At 42.4% G+C, this 25,222-nt stretch overlaps 1 protein-coding gene across 50 annotated transcripts in view; it reads left to right on the top strand.

Moving 5' to 3' along the window:
* The window catches only part of LOC110485663 (regulating synaptic membrane exocytosis protein 2), a 208,598-nt gene that overhangs the window by 111,063 nt on the left and 72,313 nt on the right, over window positions 1-25,222 (top strand). For 23 of the 50 annotated variants that reach the window (XM_090194757.1, XM_090194655.1, XM_090194651.1 and 20 more), the window contains 12 exons: window positions 1,844-1,911; window positions 4,011-4,130; window positions 6,091-6,190; window positions 7,069-7,192; window positions 7,843-7,889; window positions 8,137-8,249; window positions 18,095-18,225; window positions 18,708-18,879; window positions 19,561-19,720; window positions 21,879-21,947; window positions 24,127-24,265; window positions 24,577-24,684. In XM_090194757.1, coding sequence (XP_090050883.1) covers window positions 1,844-1,911; window positions 4,011-4,130; window positions 6,091-6,190; window positions 7,069-7,192; window positions 7,843-7,889; window positions 8,137-8,249; window positions 18,095-18,225; window positions 18,708-18,879; window positions 19,561-19,720; window positions 21,879-21,947; window positions 24,127-24,265; window positions 24,577-24,684 — 1,351 coding nt within the window. Of the gene's footprint in view, window positions 1-1,843; window positions 1,912-2,062; window positions 2,284-4,010; window positions 4,131-6,090; window positions 6,191-7,068; window positions 7,193-7,842; window positions 7,890-8,136; window positions 8,250-10,969; window positions 11,018-18,094; window positions 18,226-18,686; window positions 18,880-19,560; window positions 19,721-20,021; window positions 20,049-21,878; window positions 21,948-24,126; window positions 24,266-24,576; window positions 24,685-25,222 lie in introns of all 50 variants that reach the window. The other 27 variants (XM_090194740.1, XM_090194692.1, XM_090194722.1 and 24 more) reach the window with 8 other exon arrangements.

The following is a 25,222-nucleotide window of genomic DNA, read 5'->3' as shown; positions in this document are numbered from 1 at the left end:
CATTTTACTTAAAATAAAGGCTGTGTAACTAGTTACACACAAACACAGCGTTTTCAACACAGGGTTTAAACACTGTTTCCCATCCTTGTTCAATGAACCATAAACAATGAATGAACATGCACCTGTGGAACGGTCGTTAAGACACTAACAGCTTACAGACGGTATGCAATTAAGGTCACAGTTATGAACACTTAGGACACTAAAGAGGCCTTTCTACTGACTGAAAAACACCAGAAGATAGATGCCCAGGGTCCCTGCTTTTAGGCATGCTGCGAGGAGGCATGAGGACTGCAGATGTGGCCAGGGCAATAAATTGCAATGTCCGCACTGTGAGACGCCTAAGACAGGGAGACAGGACAGAGAGCTGATTGTCCTTGCAGAGGCAGACCACGAGTAACAACACCTGCACAGGATCGGTACATCCGAACATCACACCTGCGGGAAAGGTACAGGATGGCAGCAACAACTGCCTGAGTTACACCAGGAAGGCACAATGGTCCATAGTGACAAAATGGGCGACCAAGTGGCTGGCCATACCTCATACTTCATCGCTGTATGCTTTTAATATGAATCATTTCATGATGCCGAATTTGTCTTATTGGGTTGTAAAATTAGTGGCCAATGGAAGCTAATAGTACTTCTAAATAGGAGTGTTTATCAAGAATGTTTAATGTGTTGATATATCTTTCGTTGGCTGAGAGAGATAGACGGAGAGCGAGACAGACACGAATATCTTATGTTAACTTCAAAGAAAGAACACTTCAAAATGACCCCTCCTCTCGACAGGCCTCCTCAGCGCTCCGTACCTCTCCTTCTGTCAGGGACGACTTCCATCCCGCCTTCAACACTACTTTTTTTTTTTTTTCACTACTTCTCACTCTTTTAGTTACCATCATCAACCAGAGGAAACGCTGCTGAAGTCTATAACAACATGATGTCGTTCTAGAAAGCAGGTCCAGAAGTCATGTTGGATCTAAAGATGATGATCTCTCTATCAGGAGAGCGATGGGTTGAGGATGGATGGAGGAGAGAGAGAAGTGGAGGACCGAGGAAGAGAAGAGCGAGAGAGAGAGAGAGAGATGGGCGTTTACAGGGGCTAGTTCTTGGTTTGTCTGAGCAAGCCAGTCTCCATCGATCCCCCTGACCCACATCAGACAGGTTACAGACAGACAGACTGACTGAGCCTTATTGGAAAAAGTGCACACACAGAGAACAGACACAGAGAAAAAGATGAACTCTCTCCATGACTGCTGAAGTCCCTGCCTGGCCTGCTGGGCTGAGGGAATATGTCTCTCTCTCACACACCCAGACCCAGGCTGGTAAGATAGTAGGATGCATGGACGCTATCTTCATTTGAACAATGTGAATTTCTGTCTGTCGAATGCTTTAAAGTTACGACTGCAGAGAGTTACAACGGTATCTTTGGCTAGTTTGCTTCAATAGAATGTCTTGGAAAAGAGGTTTGACTGGCAACATGAGTGAATGATTTATAAGAGTGTTGGGCCTGGTTTGGTCTTGTAACCAATGAGAATTGTTCCAAGACTAAACGCAACCTAAATGTTCTGTGCTTGTGTTGTCTGAACGTGTGTTCATAGTAGTCATGGTCATGTACTCTGTGCCATCGCAGTATTGACTTAAGGGAGGCCCATCTACTGTGTGTGGACTGTATGTTTCTACTCTCTTCACAGGAGCTATTGTTGTTCACCTGTGAGTGTGTGTGTGCGTCAGCACTGTATGTTGGGGTTCTGTGGTCCTCACCTTTCCCTCTCACTGTCTTCTCTTGTGTGTGTGTGTGTGTGTGTGTGTGTGTGTGTGTGTGTGTGTGTGTGTGTGGCTCCCACAGGAGATTTGGATGGCCACTGGTTGGACCATGCTTCATGGCATAGCAGCGAGGCCTCCCCAATGTCTTTGGTGAGACATGCGGAGCCCTGCCCCTAACCCCCCTCCTCCTCCCCTTTCCTCCCCCTCTCAGAGTCCTTTGTCATTTCATGTTTGCTTTGTTTTATTTACACCTCCGCATGGGTTTTCTTCTTTCTTTCTGTTTTTTATCCCACACCTGTAGGGGACAGTCAAAGGGGGAAAAGAAAAACTATTGAGCAGGCATTTTTGTCCGACTCAACACACAACACCTTATCTGAGAGGCAAAAGAAAATGGTTCGCTTTGGGGGCCACTCATTGGAAGAGGACGCAGAATGGTGCGAACCCCAGGTTAAAGACTCTGGCGTTGACACATGCAGTAGCACTACCCTAAACGAGGACAATCAGCATAGCCATAGTGAGAAGGTACTGGAGACTATGTAGCCAAAAGATCTGCATTTTGTTCTTTTTTTCTTTATTTTTCTTTACCTACCTCCTCCGGTCTTTATCTGTCACTAATTGTTAAATAGTAGACATGTTTATTCTTTTTTAAATTTGAATTGATTGATTTTTCTTTGAACTTCGTCTTTATTATTATCCCGGGGACTTGATCAGATTGATTTCATTTCGACAGCAGCTTGCTGGGTGTTGCTGAAATAGGAGATGGGGAACCCCTCTTTATTGTTCTGCTGTTTGCTCTCTGGCAGCATAAAGATCCATAAAACACAACTCTCTTTTTGTCATGGCACACAGCAATGTCCACTCCTCTAGTTGCATGTTGCTAGTTGCTCTGTCTGTTTTGTTATTTTTACTGTAGCGGCCATCTTAGTAACATTACAGTAGGGTAACGACACCTACCTCTCACAGACACAGGCCTTTAGTCCAGTCCCTCACTGGAATGACCCCTCCTCTCCCAACATACACTACCTAGTCAAGTCATTATCCCCCCTAGATCTCCACTCAGTGTAATACCAAAACTAAACCAAGCACTTATAACAGGGACGATTGGATTTGTTTTGCACAGACAAAGTTCTGTTTTTCTTTTTTTCCCTTCCACTGTCATGTTTGTTGTGATTTCATATCTTTTTTGTCTCTCTTCATCTTTGCCTTAATCATCGCCCTGTGCTATTCTTTTGGGAGTTTCATCCATAAATCCTACTTCAGTTCATCTCTTTTTTTGTTTTTTTGTTGCATAATTACATTTTTCTTCATCTGCTTCTACCTGCTCCATTGTGGAGGAGTAGTGCTGTGTGTAGCAGGGCAGAGAGAGGTGGAGTGCTGTGTGTAGCAGGGCAGAGAGTGGTGGACTGCAGTCTTAACCTCCCTCTGCCTTCAGCTAAGGCCTCCCTCACAGACCACCAGACAAAATCTACACTCATCCAAACTCAACTGGATTTGATGCCAATGTGGCTGAGTTTTAAGTGAGATGTTCTAGATACAGTGCAGGTTTTCTCAGATGGTTTGTGTGGAGCCTCTGCTCTGCGGTGACTAGGAAGGCGTGATGGTTTGCCTATTTTACCCTGCATGGGGTGCTGAATGCTCTCTACCTCTTTCCTGTTGGCAGGATCACACACGCCCTGGCATTGGATGTGCAAAATGTTTTATTTTCATTGTGTGATACATTTATCATAACATACCTAGAAAAATGTGAATTGAATCGTTTTAGTGAAAATAGTACCTCAAATCAAATTGAAGTACTTCCATGAAGTATGTTTTTGGACATAGTTAATCATTGCTTAAAATGTGGGCTGTGTTATTGTACATATTGTTTTAACATTTTGCCTTCAACTACAGTACGTATACACAGTAACTGTGATGCAGTAGATACAATATTTTTTTTTGATTTTGGTTATCTAATTGATTTTGATGAACTTGTATTATCTAATTGTGACAATCCGGCTAATCCCAAAAGAAAAAACAAGGTTATATTATCTGAAATGGAAAGGATAGAGACAGAGCTATAATCACCAGATTAGATAACTAAACCAGAGCTTGTGTGATCATTCATTAAGTCAAATGAAGTGATACCCCCCCACCTCACCCCCCACCCTTCACAGGATACACACTTTTCTGAAGAAGTCTTTTTTGAAGTGAATCTGGTGTGGATGAGTTGTAAAACACAAGGTGTGTTGTTGCTGTGTGTGTTCCTATAGCATCCAGTGACATGGCAGCCCTCCAAAGATGGGGAGCGCCTAATAGGGCGGATTCTGCTCAACAAGCGGATGAAGGATGGAAGTGTACCTCGAGACTCAGGAGCACTGCTGGGACTGAAGGTGAGTCTGCCCCGTCTGTCTGACCTTTCTGTCTGGACTTCTGTCTATCTACTGGGACCAGTCTGACCTGATGGTCAGAGGTCGTTTATTATTTCAGCTGTCCATCACTATTCAAAGGTTGCTTCCCAAATGGTATCCTACTCCGTATGTAGAGGGAATGTGTTGCCGTTTGGGCCTCGCTAAAGAGTATACACAGCGGACATATGTCTTATTGACATAATGTTCTGGTTGTAAACTGGTTTTGTGGTTGAGGAAAAAGACGTTGCTGAAAAGACATGAACAAACCATCCTTATCAACATCTAGTACAACCTGATCATAACATCATAATGGAGTCCTTACTACCAGGTATTCAGGGCTCAAAAGGCCCGTACTGAAGATCATCTAAACATTTAGGAATGATAGTTTTGAATTGTATATTATGAGTGGACACTACACCTTGGTATCAGAACAAAATAAGAACGCTCAAATTCTTCACCACAATAAGCAATGTTTTCATATTATTTGTAGAAACTATGTTGTGGCTATTTCTATCTGCATATACATTTTGAAGTGATATGTGTGGGTGCCTTGCCTAATTATGAATGACATAATTGTATTATTCATGATTTAATATTAATTAGGCGGCAAATTATTTCCTTGAATTAATATTAATGAGCTGTGTCTTGATATCAAATTCTTTATGTTCATGACTGTGTTCCAAATGACACCCTATTCCCTATATAGTGTGCTACTTTTAACCAGGGACCTGGTAGTAGTGCACTATATAAGGAGTAGTGTACCATTTAGGACTCAGTCTCTAAACTACCAGATGCCGTGAGAGCGTACTATGCAGTGTGGTTATGTAGAAAAGCCTATTTGAAATGTTCAGTCAGAGACAATGACCCTTTACTGTAGATAGGGAGATCACATCTGAAACATTGGGATTGTACAGCTTATTCCCCATTATGTACAGTATAGTAACTAGGCTACTAAACATATGTCCCATATTTACAGTATATCATGATTAAATGGGTAGATTTTCTGAATTAAAATATCTTAGGTTTTCTTAACTCTTCCTAATGCATTCATTTGAATGATCTGTGCGGCTTGGGCTGGTTTAAGATCTTAGCACACACAGCTAGCCAAAGCACAGTGAGGGGCTAGCACAGTGAGGGGCTAGCACAGTGAGGGGCTAGCACAGTGAGGGGCTAGCACAGTGAGGGCCATCAGGAGAGAAAAGGAAAGTGGCAAGATGGGAAAATCATTAATGATTGAATGAGCTTCCTGAATTGGTATGTTTGTGTCTAGTCAGTGCCTCTTTGTGCTGTACGGTACGCTATGTATTTCTCCTCGCTCAGCAGCAAGCAGTGACCAGCCAGTCTGTTTGTCTCTCTCTCTTTTTAACTATCTCTATCTATCCATCTCTCACTCTCTGTCCCTTTCCCTTTCCCGCTCTCTCTCGCCCGGCTGTTACATAAAGCCATTTCATTTAGGAGTCTTCCCTAAGCTCCTTTGTATGTTGGCATTCAACTGCCATTAAGAGGGGATTTTATTTGTCTGATGCCTGTGGAGGGAGAGCGGTTCAGGGGCTTACAGAGTAGAGCAGAGCTGGGCTGCTTGGCCTGCTATAGGCCCCCCAGGCCTCAAGTGTTCCAGCACAATGGAGAGAGAGGTGACCCCAGGGTTCCAACACAACACACAGGGACATTCAACATTATGAAAAGAGGTGTACATATGTGGCTACATATGCAATTAGAATTAGGCCTAGATCTGCAGGTTGTATTTTACCATGTGCGAATTCAATTCACACATAGATTTTCAAACATGGTCAATAAATATGTTTCTATGAAACAAAGTGATCAGTGAATCCATATTCCCTCCCTGCCAGGCTGCTTACACCATACTGAGGGTGAGATTATATTACAGTATAATACTATATACTACTACTATACATGTTGATGTGTGTTGCTTCCCTCATAGGTGGTGGGTGGAAAGATGACAGAATCTGGTAGACTTTGTGCTTTCATCACTAAAGTGAGGAAAGGAAGTCTAGCGGATACTGTTGGACACCTCAGACCAGGTACCTACTGATCTGATTTTATACTCTACATCCCTTACCATGTTTAGAACTACACTTATTATGTGTAGAACTACATTTACCATGCTTAGAACATCACTTGCTATGTTTAGAACTACATTAGCCATGTTTAGAACTTCACTTGCTATGTTTAGAACTACATTAGCCATGTTTAGAACTACACTTACTATGCTTAGAACTATACTTACCATGCTTAGAACTACGCTTACTACCTTTAGAACTACACATACTATGCTTAGAACTACATTTACCACATTTAGAACTACACATACTGTTTTGAACTGCATTTACCATGTTTAGAACTACATTTACCATGTTTAGAACTACATTTATCATGTTTAGAAGTACACTTACTGTGTTTAGAACTACACTTTTTCAAGCACGCTGAAGATTGTCAATACACTTCTTATGTACACAGCACTGTAGATTTAATAAGCTACTTCAGTGATTCAAGAAACATTTGGATTACTTGGTGAACTGGTGCTGAACTGGGTCAGAACCTTGTTTAAACCTCTGACACCCTTTGCCCTTCATTTAATAGCACTAATTACAACATGTATGAACTAGACAGATGTGCTGTTATTTGTTACCATAAGGGTTGCGACCGAGGCCTATTCAATTATTTATAATATTCCCTTACCAGGACGATTACAATGCTGTACTGTTTGTTTATGTGTGCTGTGTTTTCCACAATACCATTCATATTCTCATTTTCTCCATCATGTGGGCCTGCTCATGTTTATAACTACACGGATCATGTTTTTAACTATATTTATAACTATGCTTCCCATGTACATAAGTGCACCTTGCCAGCTGACATCTTGATGTGTGGATGACTGACAGCATCTCTTGTTTTACAGGCGACCAGGTGCTGGAGTGGAACGGGAGGTTTTTACAAGGAGCCACATTTAAAGAAGTTTACAATATCATTCTAGAATCAAAGCCAGAACCCCAGGTGGAACTGGTGGTCTCTAGGCCTATAGGGTAAGACCTAACAACAGCAACTACACTTATTACTACTGAACCATCAAAACTGCAGTGTATTCACATTCATACATTTGTAAAAAAATATGTTTCTGGCAGAGGAGAGAGAAGATGTGAGAAAAGGGGGCTGAGTGTATTTGAATGTAATTTGTTTTGCTTGTTTATTTAACATATCTGCCTCCCAACTCTCCCTCCCAATATCCCTCCCCTCCATCAGTCCTTCAGTGTGATGACAGTGTCAGAGGCTCATATGGGACTAGCAGTGCGGCACAATGAAATGAACAGTGGCTGCCGCCTCTCTCTCTCTCTCTCTCTCTCTCTCTCTCTCTCTCTCTCTCTCTCTCTCTCTCTCTCTCTCTCTCTCTCTCTCTCTGTGTGTCTCACTACCCACTCTTCCCCCTCTCCTCCACAAACAGCGGGATGCCAATCGTTTTTGAAAGTAGAGATACCCAGAGAAATCAGAAACCCCTTTGCTTTGTCAGTGTCTATATTTGTCCTGCTTTGTATTGCTGAGGGAGGGAGCTGCTGTACAGGAGAATTAAGACTAATGCTCTTCTTAGGACCATTAAAATACAGTGCATTCAGCATTAGCACCAATTGATCCCCTCTTCCTTCCCCATCCCTCCTCCCCCCTCTCTCTCTCCTTTCAGAGATATTCCTCGGATACCAGACAGCACACATGCACAACTGGAATCAAGTAAGTCTGGCTTTTCTTTCATTTCCCAATGATAACTAATTAGCCTGCGTTAATTAATCAACCTTGAAATATCAAGCTAAGGTATTGTCAGGGAGAGGTGATGATATCTAATTTATATCTCTCTACCCCACTTGCTTTCTTTCTCTCTCTCTCTCCTCCCCCTCCTCTTTCTCTCTCCCTCTTCTTCTCCTTGAAGTATGTTACCAAAATTACAGTGTTTCAGATTTGATCATCTGTCCTGTCTCAGGTTCGAGTTCCTTTGAGTCTCAGAAGATGGATCGCCCCTCTATCTCTGTCACGTCTCCCATGAGCCCCGGGATGCTGCGGGACGCCCCCCAGTACCTGTCAGGACAGCTCTCAGTGAGTACCCTATTACAATACCCACAATACACCCTGGCTCTGTCTGGGCCTACATTACCTGCAGGAAAGGATCATACAGTGTAGATTCACACAGAGGGTTTGAGAACAGATGTTTTCTTTCTCTGCAGTATTCAGGGAGAGTAGCTGGAGCTCTGGAGAGTAGCTGGAGCTCTGGAGAGTAGCTGGAGCTCTGAGAGTTGTTCAGTTAGACCCATCCCAACCCAGCATAGGACCACAGATCATGTTGCCCTGAACCATGTTGCTTATTATCTGATGCCTAATATACTCTTGGGGGAAGTGAGTAAAAGGCTTAACTCTGAAACTCAGGAGGCCAGACGGAAATAGACTAATGCTAACCTCCAGCACTTATTTTAAATAACACTCAGGATATTTAGTTTCTTGGAGAAAAAAACAAAGAGTGTTATGAAATAGTCACAGCTTTTCAATCCCTTTACTTATGATAACACATCTATTTTATATGTGATTATAAATAGCTTGATTTATTTCCTGATATCTTTTTATCAAAAAATATACCAGTCGATATCAGTCAATATATAACAGTCTATCAAGTCCATAGTGTATTTGTTTATCAGAAGAGGTGAGAATGTTTGATAGTTGACTGTGTGTCTGTAAACACTGTACGCCTTTTACTCTTTCTGCTTGTTGTTGTTTTCTTTGGTGAGGAGGGGGAGATCTAATCTGTGCTGCTGCTAGCGTCTCCGCCTGGCTCCTCTCCTCTCCCGTCTGTATGTAACGGGAGCATGGCGGAGCAGAGTGAGAGACAGGGAGAGAAGGAGCACAGAGAGAGGTAGCAGACACACACAGGCCCTCCAGTATTCATAGGCCTACACCCAGGAGGCCCGTGCTGACAGTTATGACGCAAATAGAGCCCAGTCAGCCAATCATGCTGCAGTTGTGATCTCTGCAATCCCTACCTGTAGCACTCAGCCCCACACCACTCAGATCCAGAAGTTCTCTCCATTTCATCAATGAGCTGACCTTGAAACCAAAACAAGAGTATTTGAATCGTACTGTAGTTAATATACTGTAGTTATACTGTAATTAATATACTGTAGTTGATATACTGTAGTTATACTGTAATTAATATACTGTAGTTAATATACTGTAGTTAATATACTGTAGTTATACTGTAAATAATATACTGTAGTTAATATACTGTAGTTATACTGTAATTAATATACTGTAGTTGATATACTGTAGTTATACTGTAATTAATATACTGTAGTTGATATACTGTAGTTATACTGTAATTAATATACTGTAGTTAATATACTGTAGTTAATATACTGTAGTTATACTGTAATTAATATACTGTAGTTATACTGTAATTAATATACTGTAATTAATATACTGTAGTTATACTGTCATTAATATACTGTAGTTATACTGTAATTAATATACTGTAATTAATATACTGTAGTTACACTGTAATTAATATACTGTAATTAATATACTGTAGTTGATATACTGTAGTTATACTGTAATTAATATACTGTAGTTATACTGTAATTAATATACTGTAATTAATATACTGTAGTTGATATACTGTAGTTATACTGTAATTAATGTAGTTATACTGTAATATACTGTAGTTATACTGTAATTAATATACTGTAATTAATATGCTGTAGTTGATATACTGTAGTTATACTGTAATTAATATACTGTAGTTATACTGTAATTAATATACTGTAATTAATATACTGTAGTTGATATACTGTAGTTATACTGTAATTAATGTAGTTATACTGTAATTAATATACTGTAGTTATACTGTAATTAATATACTGTAGTTAATATACTGTAGTTAATATACTGTAGTTATACTGTAATTAATATACTGTAGTTAATATACTGTATTTATACTGTAATTAATATACTGTAATTAATATACTGTAGTTATACTGTCATTAATATACTGTAGTTATACTGTAATTAATATACTGTAATTAATATACTGTAGTTGATATACTGTAGTTGATATACTGTAGTTATACTGTAATTAATATACTGTAGTTAAACTGTAATTAATATACTGTAATTAATATACTGTAGTTGATATACTGTAGTTATACTGTAATTAATGTAGTTATACTGTAATTAATATACTGTAGTTATACTGTAATTAATATACTGTAATTAATATACTGTAGTTGATATACTGTAGTACATTACCTTGCTGGATCAAGTGCCAGTTGAACAATACGTTGGATGCAGTTAGAAATTGTAATGTTTTTTTATTATTATTTGCATTATTTCCAAACCTTGTTGAGGGAACAATTGGATTTCAATACGTCATTGTGACACAAATGTTAAATGAAGAAAGGAAGGAAAGGTACAGTCCAGAGAGCACGGAAGGGAACGCGTAGTTAGAAGTCATCAATCATTTTCTGTGAAAACGGGAGCAGAGCAGCCTCTTCCTCTCCCTAAGTATTACAGTGTGGAGGTACAGGAACCCACAGATAAGGCTCCAAGACAATACAGCACATTAGTGAATAATGAGATGCAGATTGATGCTAATGAACGGTGGGGGAAAACACACACATCGCTAGATTGACTCTCCGTCCCCTCCTCCTCAAAATGTGTTTGTGTTATTGTGGCACTGGTTCGAGTCCAGTGAGTGTGTTTTGTTGGTTGTTTTATGTTTTTTTTGGTTTTATGGCATTTTTCTATGTTGTTGTTTAATTTTGCTTACCCAGAGCCAAAGCCTTAGTAGAAGAACAGCGCCTTTTGTCCCTAGGGTCCAGGTAAACACCTGTCTGACTCACAGACTGACTCTCTTTGGTCTTCGCTCGCCTTTTTCTGTTGCCTTTTTGGTTTCCTCCATCTTGGAAAATGCATACCAGGGAAATGGCGGCATCTTTCCCTTGCAGTGCGGTGCATTGTGTCATTATTATTATTATTATTATTATTCATTGATACCATATAACATGATCATACGGTTATGCCAGGAGTCTCGACTCTTTGCATGACTAACTAATCTAAAGGAAATATTTCAGAGAGACACCCTTCCATTGCCAGATCCTGTAGCCTACACTCAACAGCAACGACAAGCTCAAACATTATTTGTCACATGCGCTGAATACAACAAGTGTAGACCTTACTGTGAGATGTTTACTTACAAGCCCTTAACCAACAGTGCAGTTCAAGAAGAGTTAAGAAAATATTTACCAAATAAACAAGTCAAAAATAATAAAAAGTAACACAATAACATAACAATAACGAGGCTATATACAGGAGGTGCCGAGTCAGTGTGTGGGGAACACGTTAGAGGTCATTTGTACATGTAGGTAGGGGTGAAGTGACTAGGCATTTGAAGTGACTGGCCACTTGATCAATTGTTCAGCAGTCTTATGGCTTGGGGATAGAAGCTGTTAAGGATCCTTTTGGTCCTAGACTTGGCGCCCTGGTACCGCTTGCGGTAGCAGAGAAAACATTCAAATACTTGGGTGACTGGAGACTCTGACAATTTTATGGTCTTTCCTCTGACACCGCCTATTATATAGGTCCTGGATTGCAGGAATCTTGGCCCCAGTGATGTACTGGGCCGCACGCACTTCCCTCTGTAGCACCTTACGGTCAGATGCTGACCGGTCAGATGCTGAGCAGTTGCCATACCAGGCGGTGAGGCAAATGGTCAGGATGCTCTCGATGGTGCAGCTATTAGAACTTTTTGAGGATATGAGGGCCCATGCCATGTCTCCTGAGGGGGAAAAGGTTTTGTTGTGCCCTCTTCACGACTGTCTTGGTGTGTTTGGACCATGATAGAGCGTTGGTGATGGAATTTCAAGGAACTTGAAACTCTCGACCCACTTCACTACAGCCCCGTTGATGTTAATGGGGGCCTGTTCGGCCCACCTTTTCTTGTAGTCCACGATCAGCTCCTTTGTCTTGCCCACATTGAGGGAGAGGTTGTTGTCCTGGCACCACACTGCCAGTTGTCTGACCCCCTCCCTATAGGCTGTCTCATCATTGTCGTGGACAGGCCTACCACTGTTGTGTCGTCTGAAAACTTGGGTGAACAGGGAGTACAGGAGGGGACTAAGTACACCCCCCTAAGGGGCCCCAGTGTTGAGGATCAGAGTGGCAGACATGTTGTTGCTTACCCTTACCACCTGAGGGCGGTCCATCAGGAAGTCCAGGATCCAGTTGCAGAGGGAGGTATTTAGTCCCAGGGTCCTTAGCTTAGTGATGAGCTATGGTGTTGAACGCTAAGCTCTAGTTAATGAACAGCATTCTCACATAGGTGTTGCTTTTGTCCAGGTGAGAAAGGGCAGTGTGAAGTGCGATTGAGATTGAGTCAACTGTGGATCTGTTGGGACGGTATGCGAATTGGAGTGGATCTAGGGTATCCGGGAGGATGCTGTTGACGTGAGCCAAGACTTTCAAAGCACTTCATGGCTACCGACGTAAGTGCTACGGGGTGGTAATCATTTAGGTAGGTTACCTTCACTTCCTTGGGCACAGGGACGGGTCTGCTTGAAACATGTAGGTATTACAGGCTCAGTCAGAGAGAGGTTGAAAATGTCAGTGAAGTCACATGTCAGTTGGTCCGCGCATGCTTTGAGTACACGTCCTGGTAATCCATCTGGCCCTGTGGCTTTGAATGTTGACCTGTTTAAAGGTCTTGCTCACATCGGCTACCGAGAGCGTTATCACACAGTCATCCAGAACAGCTGGTGCATTTAGCTCATCTGGTAGGCTTGCGTCACTGGGCAGCTCGTGTCTAGGTTTCCCTTTGTAGTCCGTAATAGTTTTGAATATGACATGCTGGTAAAAATTTGGTAAAACTGATTTAAGTTAGGCCTGCATTAAAGTCCCCGGCCACTAGGCGCGCCGCTTCTGGGTGAGCATTTTCTTGTTTGCTTATGACCTTATAGAGTTGGTTGAGAGAGGTCTTAGTGCCAGCATCGGTCTGTGGTGGTAAATAGACAGCTACAATTAATATAGATGAGAACTCTCTTGGTAGATAGCGTGGTCTACAACTTACCATAATGTACTCTACCTCAGGTGAGCAATACCTCGAGACTTCTTTAATATTAGACATCACGCAACAGCTGTTATTGACAAAAAGACACACCCCTCTGTTCTGTCGTTGCATGGAAAATCCCTCCAGCTCTATGTTATCCATGTCGTCGTTCAGCCATGATTCTGTGAAACATAAGATATTACAGTTCTTAATGTCCCGTTGGTAGGATAATCGTAATCGTAGGTCATCAATTGTGAGGGCAGTGGGAGTTTACTTGCTCGCCTACGGATTCTCAAAAGGCAGCCCGATCTGCATCCTCTTCCTCCGTCTTTTCTTCTCTCAAATAAAGGGGATCTGTTCCCGGGAGAGCTGTATATCTTTCTCGTAAGACTCGTTAAAGGAAAAAGCTTCTTCCAGTTCGTGGTGAGTAATCCCAGTTCTGATGTCCAGAAGTTATTTTCGGTCATAAGAGATGGTAGCAGCAACATTATGTACAAAATACAGTGGCAAGAAAAAGTATGTGAACCCTTTGGAATTACCTGGATTTCTGCATAAATTAGTCATAACATTTGATCTCATCTTCATCTTAGTCACAACAGTAGACAAACACAGTGAGCTTAAACTAATGACACACAAATTATTGTATTTTTCCCGTCTATATTGAATACATAATTTAAACATTCACAGTGCAGGTTGGACAAAATATGTGAACCCCTAGGCTAAGGACTTTTCCAAAAGTTAGTTGGAGTCAGGAGTCAATTAACCTGGAGTCAGGAGTCAGCTAACCTGGAGTCAGGAGTCAGCTAACCTGGAGTCAGGAGTCAGCTAACCTGGAGTCAGGAGTCAGCTAACCTGGAGTCAGGAGTCAGCTAACCTGGAGTCCAATCTATGAGACAAGATTGGAGATGTTGTTTAGAGCTGTCTTGCCCTATAAAAAACACTCAGAACATTTGAGTTTACTATTCACAAGAAGCAGTTCCTGATGTGAACCATGCCTCGAACACAGAAATCTCAGAAGACCTAAGATTAAGAGTTGTTGACTTGCATAAAGCTGGAAAGGGTTACAAAAGTATATTTTAAAGCCTTGATGTTCATCAGTCCACGGTAAGACAAATTGTCTATAAACGGAGAAAGTTCAGCACTGTTGCTACTCTCCCTAGGAGTGGCCGTACTGCAAAGATGACTGCAAGAGTACAGCGCAGAATGCTCAATGAGGTTAAGAAGAATCCTAGTGTCAGCTAAAGACTTACAGAAATCTCTGGAACATGCTAACATCTCTGTTGACGAGTCTACTATACGTAAAATACTAAACAAGAATGGTGTTCATGGGAGGACACCACAGAAGAAGACACTGCAAGTCTGAAGTTTGCAAAAGAGCACCTGGATGTTCCACAGCGCTTCTGGAAAAATGTTCTGTGGACAGATTAAACTAAAGTTGAGTTGCTTGTGTGGAGAAAAAAAAGGCACAGCACATCAACATCAAAACCTCATCCCAACTGTAAAGTATGGTGGGGGGAGCATCATGGTTTGGGGCTGCTTTGCTGCCTCAGGGCCTGGACAGCTTGCTATCATCGATAGAAAAATGAATTCCCAAGTTTATCAAGACATTTTTCAGGATAATAAGGCTATCTGTCCACCAATTGAAGCACAACAGAAGTTGGGTGATACAACGACCCAATACAGAGAAGTAAATTTACAACAGAATGGCTTCAACACAAGAAAATACGCCTTCTGGAGTGGCCCAGTCAGAGTCCTGACTTCAACCTGATTTAAAATGCTGTGGAATGACCTCGAGAGCCGTTCACACCAGACATCCTAAGAATATTGCTCAACTGAAACAGTTTTATAAAGAGGAATGGTCCAAAATTCCTCCTGACAGTTGTGCAGGTCTGATCCGCAACTACAGAAAACGTTTGGTTGAGTTTATTGCTGCCAAAGGAGGGTCAACCGCTAATTAAATCCAAGGGTTCACATACTTTTCCCACCCAAAACTGTGAATGTTTACACAGTGTGTTCAATAAAGACATGAAAACATGTAATTGTTTGTGTGTTTAGTTTAAGCAGACTGTGTTTGTCTTTTGTTGTGACTTTTTTTCAGACCAAATTGTATGACCAAATCCAGATAATTCCAAAGGGTTCACATACTTTTTCTTGCCACTGTAAGTTAAAAAATAAGTTACAAACAATGCAAAAAAATGAAGAAAATAGCACAGTTGGTTACGGGCATGTAAACGTCAGCCATACTCTTCAGCGCCATCTTAACATGTTAGCTGTCATGGGACTTTTGTACCTAGTCAGCTACAACAGTGCTCCACATTGGCAATTAAAGGAGGGTGTCTCCTTAAATGTTTTAGTAAAACTATTACATTTTGTGGGACAAATAAATGAGCTTATTTGTTCTGTGGAACATGAAACTAGACTGGACCCTCGTCCTCATTGGCTTGACTCCCTTAGGTCCTGAATAGGTTGCCATAACAACAGCGGTCAACAACTGCTAATCATGAACACAACGTTTGGTAAATATATATGTTTACATTTTTGAATGGCTGTAAGCTTCATGTTGCAGTTAAAGGTGGGCTAAGATAACTGTCCCTTATTTTAAAGCAGATTTAAAATAATGTTTTACAGTTTTAATACATAATTCACTTGAACTAAACAGACAAGGTGTCTATCTTACTGTGGGACCTTTTTGAGGAGTTGTTTTACTCTAGCTAGCTTGTTACAGTTGGAGTGTGGAGTACTCATGTTATTTGGGAGATCATATTTCTATATTTGTCCCATCATGTCCTTGTCAAGTATCAGCTTAGCTTAGAACAAAATATATATATACAGTCTACTATATAGGAGTTTCTGGTATGATATGCACGGTTGGTTTCCTCATTTAAAGGTCGTGTGAGGTGTTGGCTATTCAACACCTATCTGTCAGATAAGGAGAGGGTGAGAATGGAAGTCTATAAATAGGTGTGTAGTGTACCCTTGGCTCAGCTCCTAGAGGTAGATCTATTAGCCTTCTGTAGAAGCGGTGTTATGCTCCACTTAACCAGGCCATACAATAATGTCAATGTAAATGATGTGGCCAACTGTACAGGAAATATAGGCAGTGTAATGTATTACATCAGGGGTATAATTTCAATTTCAACTTTTCAAGGTGAATCTGTCGCTTAAGGGTTGTACCATCAGTCATATGGGCAGTGCTGTAGTATGGTCCGAATTGCACGTACATCTTTTCCATAGGGGACTTCATTGTTGAGGAAGTCTTCCCAGTGCAAGCTGTTTGATCTGATTGACCTGCCTATGTTGTTTGACAATATCAGATCTCCTGACTGATCTTGTATGTGTTAAGTGCTTGCTGTTGCTTTGTATTGCTGCATGCATAAAGAAATGACTATGGAAGTCAATGCAATGATTTAAGACTCCTCCCATCATTATCTACATAAGTATGGGCAAGAGCTTAGAAGGCTTGGTTTTCCTCTAGTATTTAATTTAATTTTCTTGAAACAAATATTTCGCAATTTTTTTGAAAAATTGCGTTTTTTGAAACACAATTTTTCTGTAAATGTTCTTTTTTTCATTTTTTACTTCTAAGTGTTCTCTGTTATGTCCATACTTCGCTCTGACAAGTGTGAAGTGTCTTTGATGCCACTCATGACAGCGTGATTGATGTATATGTATATTTTAGCAATACACTGAGTATCTGACATTGCATTGCAGGGCTCTACAGTGCGACCATTTTACTAGCATATGCGCCTAATATTTTGCTATGCGTCCCGCAATTTTAATTTAGGAGCACTAGTACACCTACAAAAATGAAGGATTCTAGCTTTAATACTTTGTGTGTGCCTACATTTTTTAACTTAGGTGCACACGTGCTCCTTGTAAAAAAGGTCAGCTTAGAGGCCTGCATTGTGTTGTATGGTTCCAAATACAATTTCACACTCAGATCAGTAAGTGTTCATTTCAAAGCATGTTGGTCTAATTGTCATGTTGTAATGGTTTAGATACCAAGAGTTAGAATACTGTAGATATGAATACAGATACACATACTGTAGAATCCTTTCCACTCAAAAAACCTAGAAAATGTGGCTCGTGCAGCCGCAGGGTAAGATGTAGGTCATGGTAAGATATAGGTCATGGTAAGATGTAGGTCATGGTAAGATGTAGGTCATGGTAAGATGTAGGTCATGGTAAGATATAGGTCATGGTAAGATGTAGGTCATGGTAAGATGTAGGTCATGGTAAGATATAGGTCATGGTAAGATGTAGGTCATGATAAGATGTAGGTCATGGTAAGATATAGGTCATGGTAAGATGTAGGTCATGGTAAGATGTAGGTCATGGTAAGATATAGGTCATGGTAAGATATAGGTCATGCTACATACAGTACATATCTGCTTTGTGCACACTATTAAGATCATTTAGGCTCTCATTGTTCAACCTTTGCTACTTTGTTGTTGTTGATATGATCATATCATCTCCTTATTTCCGTATCTCAACAAACATGTATGCTTTTATTATCACCCCCCCGCTAAGCATGTGACCTGCTAATGCCTAATATGTAAACCAGGGGTGGCCACCCCTTCTCCAGGAGAGGTACTGGGTGTGCAGGCTTTAACTCCAGCGCTGCTCTAATCTGACACAATCCAGTGATTTGACTAATTAGCTGCTCACCATGCAGGACCTTGATTTGCTGTATCAGGTGTGTTTGTTAGTTAGTATAGAGCAGGGCTGGTGCCAAACCCTGTACACCCAGTAGCTCTCCAAGTGTAGGGTTATGAGGTCACCCTGATATAGAGCCCCCCCTCCCTCCCCACTGGCAGCCCAGTGACCATGTGACCCTGTTCTGTACCATCCATAGGTCAAACTGTGGTATGACAAAGTGGGCCATCAGCTAATAGTGACCATCCTGGGAGCCAAGGACCTGCCTTCTAGGGAAGATGGCCGCCCCAGGAACCCTTACGTCAAAATCTACTTCCTCCCTGACAGAAGGTAAGAGTAGAGACAGTAACTACAGAATGATCTAGCTCGCAGCATTTCACTTCATTCCATCTACAGCCATTGCTTAGTTGCTAGACCTATCCTCCAATATCCTAAAGTTGCCATTGGTTGAATGATACAGATTTGGGGCTCGCATGATAGTCTCACTGAATGTTGAATTTATGGTAAGAATGTCTTTGGTTTTATTTCCTTATAATTTTTTATTTCTGGTAATTGAATTTGGGGACATGTCACATTGCATTTAAACTGCTATCGTCACAAAGATCATCATGTGATCATCATTGACCTACACCTTCACTGCGCTCAGAGAACCCCTTCTCAGACACATGGAAGTAATGATAGAAAGTTGACCAGGGCTCCAACATGACGCTCCCTCCCCAGCTCATCCCATTGTCCTGTGCTGTGTTGACCTGTTCGGGAGTCTTTTCTACCATGGTTGTAAATAAAAACAGTTTGAATTATTGTTCCTCCAGCGACAAAAGCAAGAGGAGAACAAAAACGGTAAAGAAATCCTTAGAGCCCAAATGGAACCAGACCTTTATGTATTCTCCTGTGCACCGGCGGGAGTTCCGTGAGCGCATGTTGGAGATCACCCTGTGGGACCAGGCCAGGGTCAGGGAGGAGGAAAGCCAGTTCCTGGGAGAGGTAAGCCCATCCATCTCTTTTTTTCCCTCATAGTTTTCTATTGTTTTATGGACAGAGACAGTTAGAAGGTAGTTAGAAAGACAGGTACAGAGGGACACGGAGACAAGGGGCTGAGGCTATATTTGTAACAAGAGTCGGCAGCGCCACCACTTAACCAGACTCAGGCACTCATCCGTCTCTGATATAATACCAAACATACCCATCCAGTCAGGATTTGGACAGTAACTCTGATAGCTCAACTAATCCTACCAATAGGGTCAAGCTCTTGATAAAACCCTACATTCCATAGGAAGGATGACAGGCTACTGGGGGCTGATGTCATCGAACCATGATGTTTACTGTAACATCAGCACATACTCACATACTCTGTCCTCACTGCCAATAAGGTTGCAGAATTCTGGTAACTTTCCCAGAATTCCTAGGTCTTCCAGAAATCCTCCCGGTTGGGGGGAATAAGCAGGATATCCAGAATCTTCCAATCAGGATTGCTGGAAAACCTTATTTAAAAAATGATGTTGGGCCATGCCTGTGGAAGTCTTGATCTGCTCTGGAATCTGGAATGAGTCCATTTAGCAGTGGCTAGTGTGTTGAGGACTGTGAGTGTTTGTGTGTGTGTGTGTGCATGCACGCATGCTTGTTTGTGTGTGTGTGTGTAGTGATGCTGGTGTGTTTCTCCTTTAGATACTGATAGAGCTGGAGACAGCCCTGCTGGATGATGAACCTCACTGGTACAAGCTGCAGACCCACGACGTGTCCTCCATGCCCCTCCCCCGCGCCTCGCCCAACCCCCAGCGCAGACAGCTCCACGGAGAGAGCCCCACGAGGAGGCTACCCATACAGAGTAGGTTACCCCTCTGCCCTAACATCCATAACCTGTATACTAGTCTATACTAGAACTGTGTAGGAAAGCTCCTGTCTTTTTCGAACCCCAAACCTCAGGATAGGGAATGAGACATGAGTGTCGAACCAACCGTTCGTCTGATGATTTTGAAAAGCCAGTATGGTGGCTGGCAGGTGCCCTGTTACCGACTGTCTTTGCCTGTCTGCCAAAGCCTGAATGATTTATGAAGTATTTATTACTGTTAGTATGTTCATATGGTGTTTGTTTTCTTATCCCTCTCAACTCAACCTGATACTTACAGACAAGGGGCCGTATTCGTACAATTCAGGTAACGGCCCCCGTTTGTTGTTCCACACTGCTCTCTCCACTGAGCTCTCTCTCCACTGAGCTCTCTCTCCACTGAGCTCTCTCTCCACTGAGCTCTCTCTCCACTGAGCTCTCTCTCTCCACTGAGCTCTCTCTCCACTGAGCTCTCTCTCTCTCCACTGAGCTCTATCTCCACTGAGCTCTCTCTCCACTGAGCTCTCTCTCCACTGAGCTCTCTCTCCACTCAGTGTTGCTGTTCATACGAAGACTCTGTCTCTCCCCTCTGCTTCAGTCCTATTGTACTGTTCTCTACCTCCAAAGTGTTCTTTCACTCCACTCCTCCATTAGCTATCCCACAATTCCCTTTGATTCTCGCTATGCTCCCTCTCCGCTCCACCGCAGTCCTTAAACAAGATGGCCGCCTCATGGTCAGCCTCGGGCCCGGCAGGTTTCAGTTTCCCAGTCCAGATCCTGGTGATTTAGCTCTATCAGAAGAGCTCTGTCCACTCCCCTGTTTGTCATTTGAATATGTTGACCACTTGTTTTCTCAGTGCAATGCATTGTCTCATCTTCTGCCCTATGCCAACACTTTCCTTTTGAAAAACATTATGATAATTGTGCTGGTTTTTGCTCTTCTTCTCTTCTGCTTGTGTCTGTTGTATCTGTTGTGTCTGTGTTTGTTGTGTCTGTGTTGTCTGTGTCTGTGGTGTCTGTTGTGTCTGTGTCTGTTGTGTCTCTGTTGTGTCTGTATCTGCTGGGTGTGAACTTGTATTTGCACTTGACAGATTTCTAATGTATGTAACCTGCACATGTATTTCCAACGCTAAGGCTTGAGATTATTGACCGTGTCAACTGAGTTTGTGTGTGTGTGTTAGGTGAAAGAGCTGATCTCTCTAAAACAAGAGCGTTTAAACAGTTTCAGCCCATCTGAGACGAGAGAGAGAGAGAGAGAGAGAGAGAGAGAGAGAGAGAGAGAGAGAGAGAGAGAGAGAGAGAGAGAGAGAGAGAGAGAGAGAGAGAGAGAGAGAGAGAGAGAGAGAGCACTTGTCATTTCTGTAAAAGCCCAAGTGTCTCGTTGATTTAAGTTGACTGAACAGTGAAGAAGTCAGAAAAACAACCGAGTGCAGAGTGAGAGAGGGGACGACTCGGAATGAGGGAGGGAGTAGTTCTGAAAACGGTGGAGACGGTAGAATACCTCCCAGACTCCATCTTCAGATGTACATTGAATGATTGAAATGTCAAATCAAAGCGCCACCGTGAAAACATGGAAGCTATTGCCAATTAGGCTAGATGGAAAGGACCACACAATGTTGTTCCTATTGCCAATTAGGCTAGATGGAGAGGACTACACAATGTTGTTCCTATTGCCAATTAGGCTAGATGGAGAGGACCACACAATGTTGTTTACATCACATCCAACATCATGTCTCACACTAGCTATATGTTACAGTTGTTCTCTTTAAATTAGACTTTATATCACACTATATCTAAAATAGGCAGCTCCCACATTGGTGGGGAAAACCAGAAGAAGCAGACAGTATATTTCAGGAGAGTAAATGTAGGTCTTGGTTGCCTGTGTTGGTTATGAAGTGTGGTCAGTGATGCTCAATGTAAGGACGTGACTTTGAGATATAATACTGTTTAATAGTGTTCTCAAAATAAATAGTGTTCTATTTCTGTGTCTGCTGCTTTCCCTGACTATGTCCAGGACTGGGGCATTGGTCTAGAACAACTGGACAACACTGGTGACAGCTAGGCCACAGAGCCATGGTCTGACCAGGGGAAGAGGACAGACCCTGGAGTAAACTAACTTCTATCCTCCTCTGCTCTCCTTTCTCCATCTCTCCTCCAGGATCTCAGAGAATCAGTGACAGTGAGATCTCTGACTATGACTGTGAAGACGGTGTTGGGGTAGTGTCAGGTAAGATAGAGTCACACATGAATAGTAATCACTATAATGTAAATGCAGCTAACTCATGGGTTAACAGTATATGAACATACAAGCTACAAGTATGTCATGGTACTGTACTGGATCATGTGATGTTTTAAAAGAAGGTAGCTAGCTAAGATACTGCAGCAGCTCTACAAGGAGCAGTGAGTTTCTTCTCCTTCCCTCTGCGCTACTGTAGCTAGCTGCTCTCCTCGACACAGGCAGCAGGCGCCCACGCTAGTCTCAGCCTGCCGCTGCTGCACATTGAGAGGAAGAACTTTAGCAGGCAGCTGTGTGTGTGTGTGTGTGTGCGTGATAGATGAGGAGGAAACCCTCCCACCTCTGTAACATTCTCATCAGCCCCTCTCTCACTTCACAGCCTCCTCCCTCTCTATGCCCATAATATCCCTTCACTCAGTGGGAATACCCCTCTCCTCCCTCTCTCTCTCTATCTCTCTCTCTATCTCTCTCTCTCTCTCTCTCTCTCTCTCATCCCCCTCTCTCCTCTTTCCTCCACCCTTGTTTCCCAGAGATTTTTGCTAATCCCCTTTCCTCCTACCTTCTCCATATCAAACTACTGATACTATACTAAGGGAGAAGAGATGATAACTATTCACAGGAATAATAGATTGATTGTTTTTTTGAATTGGGATGTCACTGCTGTGGTTTTAACTAGGATAATGCAGTCATTCTTCTCTGCTGACTCTGTCCTGTTAATTCATATCTGAGCTTCTCTCCTCTATACACAGTATATATGCCTAACACACAGTTTCTAGTCATGTGCTTCTTGTCAAGAGAACCAATGAACTACATTTGGGTTGTGCACGTAAAGCAAGCTGATTGCAGAGCTGGGTGCTTAGTTACCCACCCCAGTGTTGGGCTGCTGATAGTTGGACTGCAGATGTTAGATAGTGAAATGTGATGTCAGGTGGAATTGGTTTAATATTTCTCTGTTTCCACTATAGTAAATATGTTTGACATTGTGTTATGCAGGACTTGATTGTGAATAATTTTAACATAATATTCATGCACATAATACTGTATATTTTTCTTATCAGGATTCCATTCTATGTATAATTTGAAGGAATTCAGTTTTTCGCATGAAGGAATTCACAATGCAAGGTTTCACAATGCAGCAAACTCACTTTCAAACATATTTGGAAGAGAAAATGTAATGATTTGGAGATAATTGATAGAAGTATCAAACTAAAGTGGCCGTGAAGGTTAACTTTTCCTCTCATATTTCATCATGTCGTGTGTTTCCTTGCTAATCCTACCTTTGATTCACTGTTACGTTTAAGTCATTTTAATGTGCTATACACTCTATTGAATGTTAATCAACGTTAATGGCGCAAAGCATTGACCTTAACCATGCCTCCTGGCCATGGATGATTATTGAATAATGAACTCATTCAAGTTCGATGGACTAATCAGTCTAGCAGGGAAAAGTCATTATAATGTTTCTGATTTAAAAAAAAAAAAGAAGCTATTTTCATGTTTAATGCAAAAATGTTAACCGCAATGACTTGAATCACATGAACATTGAGTTGAGACCAAGCCCTCATTTATTTGAATATAGAGAGCCTCAGCATTTTGAAAATTTGAAAGCCACCAACCATTATGCCACTGTGTGCAACTTCTGAAAAGTTTGAAAGAATCCTCTGAAAATAAATGTTGCCATAAATGTTGTTATTTGCAGCAGTGTGTATAGTCAATAGGGAGGAAAGGTTGTAGCCTGGTACCAGATCAGTTTGTGCTGCCTTGCCAACTAGACAAGACAGTACACATCTATCTGGGGCCAGGTTAGAGAGGCTGCGCTCAGAACGATGAGTCTGTCTCTGAATGACTTCTGACATCACCCTCTCTCTCTGTATCTCTGTTTCTCTCTCTTTCTCTCTGTTTCTGTCTCTCTCTGTTTCTCCCTCTGTTTCTGTCTCTCTCTGTTTCTCTCTTTCTGTTTCTCTCTTTCTGTTTCTCTCTGTTTCTCTCTCTGTTTCTCTCTGTTTCTCTCTTTCTGTTTCTCTCTGTTTCTCTCTTTCTGTTTCTCTCTCTCTCTTTCTGTTTCTCTGTTTCTCTCTGTTTCTCTCTGCCTCTCTCGTTCCCCCTTTCTCTCTGCCTCTCTCATTCCCCCTTTCTCTCTGTCTCTCTTTCTGTCTCTCTGTCTCTCCAGACTACCGGCAGAACGGCAGGGACCTTCATAGTTCCACGTTGTCTGTCCCAGAGCAGGCGATGTCATCCAACCACTGCTCACGGTCGGCAGACATGAACCGGGCGCGGTCGCGGTCCCCCAGCGTTCCCCCTCCACAGAGGTAACTCTCCCGCCTCACTTGTCCCCTGTCCAACCCAGCATCTCAAGTTGTATCCCTTCCTCAAAAACACCACACTGGGATCTGAGAACCCCAACTGATCAGAGGTTGTCCTTTAAGCGCCATCTCTGTGATAGTTGTCTTGATAGTAGAACGTTTAACCCATATAAACAATACTGGGATCTCACTCACACTGACAGTGGTTGCAGTAAGGTGAGTAGGTGCATCCCCGAGCCACTAGGGGACACTGTGGGGAGTTTGTACTGTGACTGTACCGTACTAGGGGGGTGATCCAGTGATTCTGTTGTATACAGCAGAAGTCTGGACCCCGGCTATGACATTGACCCCGCCTCGTCTCAGTACAGCTCCTCCAGTAGAGTGGACCGGCGCAGTGTGTCCGATGACCACCACTCACCTGACAGGTAGATACCCCTGTCTCACACAGCTTGACACAGCCTAACACAGCCCCACACAACCTCACACAGCCTCACACACCAGCTGCTGCAGACAACACAACCAACTAGGACTGACAGGGTTCCAACCCGGGTTGTCTGCGAGCCACAAGACTGTGTAACTGTTAGACCTCTGAGCTAAAGCCTAGGCATTTCCTAGGCATTTCCCTTTCCCCAACCTGTCCCTTTCCCCAACCTGTCTCTTTCCCCAACCTGTCTCTTTCCCCAACCTGTCTCTTTCCCCAACCTGTCTCTTTCCCCAACCTGTCTCTTTCCCCAACCTGTCCCTTTCCCCAACCTGTCCCTTTCCCCAACCTGTCTCTTTCCCCAACCTGTCTCTTTCCCCAACCTGTCTCTTTCCCCAACCTGTCTCTTTCCCCAACCTGTCCCTTTCCCCAACCTGTCTCTTTCCCCAACCTGTCTCTTTCCCCAACCTGTCTCTTTCCCCAACCTGTCTCTTTCCCCAACCTGTCTCTTTCCCCAACCTGTCTCTTTCCCCAACCTGTCC

This window comes from Oncorhynchus mykiss, chromosome 2 (assembly GCF_057628025.1).
Source record: "Oncorhynchus mykiss isolate SJ-2025 chromosome 2, ASM5762802v1, whole genome shotgun sequence".
Classification (NCBI taxonomy): Eukaryota; Metazoa; Chordata; class Actinopteri; order Salmoniformes; family Salmonidae; genus Oncorhynchus; species Oncorhynchus mykiss.
Note: the sequence above shows the minus strand (reverse complement) of the source record. Positions and strands in the feature narration are given on the sequence as shown.